This window comes from Austrofundulus limnaeus, unplaced genomic scaffold (genome assembly GCF_001266775.1).
Source record: "Austrofundulus limnaeus strain Quisiro unplaced genomic scaffold, Austrofundulus_limnaeus-1.0 Scaffold265, whole genome shotgun sequence".
NCBI lineage: Eukaryota > Metazoa > Chordata > Actinopteri > Cyprinodontiformes > Rivulidae > Austrofundulus > Austrofundulus limnaeus.
The window spans coordinates 11,909-17,869 of NW_013952667.1; the positions used below are offsets into that span (position 1 = coordinate 11,909).

Consider the following 5,961-nt stretch of genomic DNA (forward strand, 5'->3'; position numbering starts at 1 on the left):
GTGAATGCCACAAATTCTCCTAAATCACTCGTACGCACAATTTAAGAACAAATCTGTGCGTACGAACGGTTCTTGCATGAGGCCCATTGATTTTTGTGTACAGTGCTCTGAGATAACAGTTGTTGTGACTTAGTGCTATATAAATAAACTGAATTGAATGAAGTGAATACTTGTAGTTGGATGAGAATTTTTGTGGCAGGMAAAACTCATTTAATGCTAGTTGTATTTTGGTAAATTGTTGATTCGTTTTTTTTTCCTGAGTCAGCTGGTAAATAATTGAAACCCTGTATAAACATCTTATGTTCTATTTGTTTAAAGTTTATTTTGTGCTGCCTCTGACTTTGTAAAATCACCTTACAGATCCTCTGTCCAGCTAACATTAAGTTTTCTCCACTCACAGCTGGTGCTAGCGTGGATTAGCCTCTCAGCTAAGGTGCAGTCACTGATTGGGAAAAGAAAAATTGGAGCTAAAAGTTTTGATTTGATTCTTCGGTGTGAAGGAGTGTGTGCACAGTTCTAATAAGTGTGTTTCCTCAGGTGTGATGTGTGTGGGAAGGAGTTCTTTGAGAAGGCTTTGTTCAGGAGACACGTGAAGAAGGCCACGCACGGCAAGAAGGGCCGAGTGAAGCAGAACCTGGAGCGAGTGTGTCAGCACTGTGGCAGGAAGTTCACTCAGCTGCGAGAGTACCGACGCCACGTCAACAACCACCAGGGTGAGCTCACGGTCTGCTCAAACATCTGGTCTCCATCTCTGTTCCATGCCTCACTGTCTGTGGGCAGACTCAACAACAAAGTGTTTTTGTCTCAGGGGTGAAGCCTTTTGAATGCCTGACCTGCGGCGTGGCCTGGGCCGACGCTCGCTCTCTCAAGCGTCACGTCCGGACCCACACGGGCGAGCGGCCGTACGTCTGCCCCTTGTGCCATGAAGCCCACATCGACGCGCGCACCCTGCGCAAGCACATGGCCAAGTACCACGCAGACAACATGCCCGGCAAGATCATGCTGGAGAAGGACACCCTGCAGTTCCACAACCAGGGTACCCAGGTGGAGCACGCCGTCAGCATCCTGGCGTCCGACCTGCCCCCCGAGCTCCGGCCCGCCCAGCAGCCCGCCTCAGAGGAGCTGGAGACCGTGCTGATCACGGAGGAGACGGTGGAGGCSGTGGAAGCCGTGCAGGCCGCGGGCGACGGCTCGGTGGCGACGCTGTCGGATCAGGGCATCATGCAGGTGGTGAACTACGTTCTGGCCCAGCAGGCCCTGACCGGGGTCAAGACTGATGAGACGCCCGAGGTGGTGGAGGTGGAGGTGGAGGTGGCTGAGGTGGAGTAAGACTGAACCCGAGACACAAGACTGGATCACAGGACTCACTGTCGAAATGTAAAAAGAATTCTTAAAATGTTCATAAATTAAACAAGTTTGTCTTTCAGCTCTGAGCTGAAAAGTTTCCCACATTTTTATTTGTTTCCTGTAAATAAACTGGAGCAAGAGGCCTGAATAACATTAATGTGTATAAAATTTGGCACTCAGGAACAATAAAGGCAGAAAGAAGACTTGCTTTGGCTTAATTTAATTTCTTTTCTCCTCCAGTTAGGTCTTTTTTTTATTAGAAAAGTTTTCTGCAGTAATTATTTTCACACCCTCTACAGCAGAACACTGACAGTATTAGAGCCAGACTAAGATTTTCTTTATTTGTAATTATGAGATTAAAGTCACATGGGAAACAAGTCATAATARAACAAGATTAAAGTCAGTATTAGGGGAAAAATCTTACTGGAGAAACATCATTCTATGAGAGAAAATGACATCCATCTTCCAACAGTCCCTCCTGCTGTGGTCAGCCTCCAATGTGTCCTTGTGTTTATGAAGTATTCTCTGATTAATTTTGAGTCACTAATTAATGCTTCCATCCACATTATGTGACAGTTAAATCCATCAATACAGCCACTAACTGTAAAGCCCTACAGCAGGGCGTTGAACTCATTTTCACTGAGGGCCACATGAAACATCATGGTGGCCCTCCGAGGGRCAGTTGTAATCAAAGGTTTCCTGTTTAACATTGACCAAACAGGAAACATCATGTTCCTCGTCTCATTGCCACGACTGAGCACCTCTAGCAAACACTAACTGAGCTCTACTTGGTATTTCCTGCATAGAAACAGTGTTTAACACGTCCTCTATAAACAGAAAAATACTGCGTGTACGACTGACTAAATGTGAAATAAATACAGAAATACTATTAAAAGTAAGAGTTTTACTCATTGAGTTGTGGTGAGTAGCTGCCATCTTGAATTCTGAACTCTCCCACTTTCCAACAGGGATTTCCCACCATGTTTTCCAGTTTAAATTTACAACAGCTAAGTAGGAAATTCCCATTTCCCAGTACGACTGGGCCACAGCAAAAGTAGCTGGAGAAAATGCAGCTAAATGTAGTTCCCTTTCAGTCAATACACTCAGTACAACACATCATGTAGGGGAAACCACGCCCCTCCGTGTCCTGGCTGAAGCCAGCTCTAATCACGCCTTTAGACAGGTGACGTGATGATGACAGATGTCAGGCTCCGCCTGCACATATAAATACTGTCGCCATCACAGTCACTCAGCAGTGTTGCCAACTTGGCGACTTTGTCACTAGATTTAGTGACTTTTTAGACCCCTTTAGCGACACTTAGGACAGCCAATAGGGACTTTTCTTGCACAGGAGTTGGCAACACTGCTCCTCAGTTCTTACGCTCTTCACCTCGCTAAGAACACCTCTTCGAGTCAGGCTAATTAGCTGCTGCTAATTAGCTTTGCTTGTTTTGAAGGTTCTTAAAATTAGCTTAAAGGCACAGTGTGTAGGATTTGTTGTTTTCAGCGACATCTAGTGGTTGAGTGGTTGAATCATCCTCCCTGGTCCTCCCCCCACCCCCACCCCCCGCTTCCAAACACAAAGGAGTTGCTACGGTGTCTCTCAGGTGTCAAAAACCTTTGATAATTCCAACCGCTATGTCTACCAGCAGCTTCAGGGCTAGTGATGTTTCAAGTGGTAAGATTATGAGCTTTAATAAGTAAAATTATCCCAGCTACAATGACAGACAACAAATATTACATTTATAGTATTACAACTAAAACTGTTTTTGACACCGCCACCGCAGTTTGTCCTTCATGAGCCTTCGTAGACAAGATGGCGGTGCAAGATGGTGGCTGCCTGTAGTGGCGACCCGCGACCATGGAAATATAAACAGCTTTTTATAAGGTAAAAATAATAAAACAAGGTCTTTGTCTGCAATGATTAGACATGTTTTTTTATTATTGTCATTAGTGATTATCTCAATTTCGGCTAAAAGAATTGACAAAATCCTACACACTGTGCCTTTAACAGCTTTGCCACTGCTGCCTACTGGTAACTGTGTCTGCCCGCGGAGTGCTAGTTTTGAGGAGCCTTTTTAATTTAACAAACTTTGTGGTTCAGGATGAGCACAAAATTACCTCAAAAGAAGCAGAAGTCTTCTGTTTGGCCCTGTCCTCAGGTGCAGCTTCTCGCTCCATGAGAAGGACCAGCACAAAGCTTGCCCGGTCTGTCTGGGGATCGTTCACACTCGGGTCACTGTGTTTTGCAAAAATATATTACCTTTAACCCCAATAATATTTAAATATGCACAACCATAGGGTTTGCAGCTAAAGAAAAGGCGTGAAAGTCACTTTAGTATTCAGGAAGTTATGATTTATTAAATGTACTGATACTTCATTGTGCCTGCTAGATTACACTGAGCTGAGCGGGTGGCCTACGTCTCGTCAGCTCCAACAGGCAGTAGCAGCGATTATGGTATCTAGTCCTTTTGTTTTATCTATGGGTGCAACACCTACATTGGTTTTATYACACCTGGCATTTCCACCTGGTCTCCCATCCAGTTATTAATCAGGTCAACCCTGCTTTGCTTCTCAGATCAGATAAGATCTGGTGTGTATGGCTGCTGTCATTTTAATTATATTTATATTAATAACACTTATTTTGACCTTATTTTTGGTAGTATTATTATTTTAATATTACATTATGACTTTGTTTTCATTCAACTTTATTTTCATAATGTTACAATTTTATTTTTGTAATTAAAAAAGCATGTTTTTGTAAGTCTGGCCCTAATACTCCATCGCAGAACACAGTTTGGTTTTCTTCAAGAAAAAAAAAATCGACACAAACACATTTGTTTTTTACATGCAATACAGATTTATTTCAGATTTATATCAAAATACCCTTGAGAAAATTGCAACATATTTACAAAACGTACAAAAATATGAAAACTTATTTGCTGCTTTCTAACAGTGATTGCTACTCAGAACAAAGCTTGTTGTGAACATGAACTGGTATTTAACACAATGTCAGTATGCTTGGATCCTTTAGGGACACTATACAAATATTTATACATATATATATACACACATATACGGTGTTTTGGCCAGTTATCAAATGAAATAATGAAACAGCTGAACATCTTCAACTGCAAGAAGAAAAATAAAATCTTAAAAATGCATATTTGTAGAGCAGTAAATAAAAATAAAGACATCAGTCATGATAACATGTAACTATAAAACACTGGGTCAGGAGGCCTACATGTGTGGCCACGTCAAATGAACGACCGTCTTTCACTTTAATCACATCGATTCGAGAAGCAAACATTTTATAAAGCTGGTCTCGGCACACGCTCAAAACGCACAACAAAAAACAAAAAATATATAAAAGCTACTGCAGAAAACAGTTTGCCCATCCAGTGGTTTAATACTTCTGAGAAGAAATGAAATGTTTACAATCGATTCAAACTTCTGCCACAAATGAAAACCAGTGTACTTAAGTAACACAACCAGAATGGTAAAAAAATACAACACAAGTACACTCGCTAAGGTCCACAGCAGAAGCAGAAACCCAGACAAGCCCAGTGTTTGCTTCCACTGGTTGTTTTGGGACTGAAACACAAACACTCAGCCACAAAGTTTCAAAGCAACATTGAAATACTCATTGTTTTTTTTAAGTGCTCCCAAAAAATTAAAAAAAAAAAGTTAATAAAATGTATCTCTGCAATAACAAGAACCAGTACATACAAAAAAAAAAAGGTAAGTGCATTTTGGCAGTTTGTAGTATCCTTGTTTTATCCTCAGGAGCCTTTGCACCAAAATCAGGGTTTTTTAAATGAAATTTTCCGTCAGTGGGCGTGAAATGAGAGGGTGGGAACATCCAGAACAGGACTGAGGTGGTCTTACTCGCCCTCCTCCTTGATGCGCTGCTGTTTGTTGCGGCGAGAGTCCAGGTCAAAGGAAAAGTCGGACCACTCGTCACGCGGCGGGAAGGAGATGGTCTGACGGAGGGTGAAGCGCACGGCGTCTATGACGCGCTCGCCCCGGGCCTCGGAGGCGCCCACGCTGACGGTGGAGGCTCCGCTGGTGGTGCGCACTATGTGTGGAGGAGGGGAAAAGTCCATGGCCTGTCGGTGCTCCATGATGCCCTTCCAGATGATGTGCTGGAACTCAGCGGGGATCTTCAGCCTGGACAGGTCCTAATGGTCATTACACAGGGGGAGCGTTAGTATTCGCAGGGGGAGCCACTCTTCTCTCTAACCCATCATATGACTCGTGTTGGATAGGCAAGGGCTCACCTCCATGTTAAAGTTCTCAATCTGGTACATGTTGCTTAGACCTTGAGCTGAGAAGTAATCCAGGCAGCCTGCGCAGCCCAGCCGAAGGAGGAAGCTGCAGGAGGAAGAGGAGGAAGAGGAGGAAGAGGAGGAGGAGAGCAGTTAATGGATCTGAAAGACTTCTCACAACACAGTGTGACATTTAACATCTGCTCTTTTATTATGTTTCATATATTTACTTTTCCTTTGATTTAAAGGACTGATCACCAATACGTGGAGCTAAATTAGGGCCATAGAGTTTACTCTGTGAATTTCCTGTACCGTTGCACCCCTAAAATATATATATATATATATA

General features: G+C 43.1%; 2 protein-coding genes across 3 annotated transcripts in view; one reads left to right on the top strand and one right to left on the bottom strand.

Annotated features, from left to right (window-relative positions):
• zbtb11 (zinc finger and BTB domain containing 11) overlaps nucleotides 1-1,554 on the top strand; it is a 13,283-nt gene extending 11,729 nt beyond the window's left edge. The window contains exons 9-10 of one of the 2 annotated variants that reach the window (XM_014020748.1): nucleotides 401-433; nucleotides 538-609. In XM_014020748.1, the coding sequence (XP_013876202.1) occupies nucleotides 401-410 (10 nt within the window). In that variant the 3' untranslated portion in view covers nucleotides 411-433; nucleotides 538-609. Of the gene's footprint in view, nucleotides 1-400; nucleotides 434-537; nucleotides 714-808 lie in introns of those variants that run through there. The other variant, XM_014020747.1, reaches the window with a different exon arrangement.
• A 2,633-nt stretch (nucleotides 1,555-4,187) lies between these two features.
• LOC106526210 (tumor protein 63) lies at nucleotides 4,188-5,721 on the bottom strand (the record flags this gene model as incomplete). Its single annotated transcript, XM_014020749.1, is given in 2 exon segments — nucleotides 4,188-5,528; nucleotides 5,628-5,721. Coding segments are annotated over 2 exon segments (391 nt in total), but the record flags the coding sequence as incomplete, so codon positions are not given.
• Between the last annotated feature and the right edge of the window lie 240 nt (nucleotides 5,722-5,961).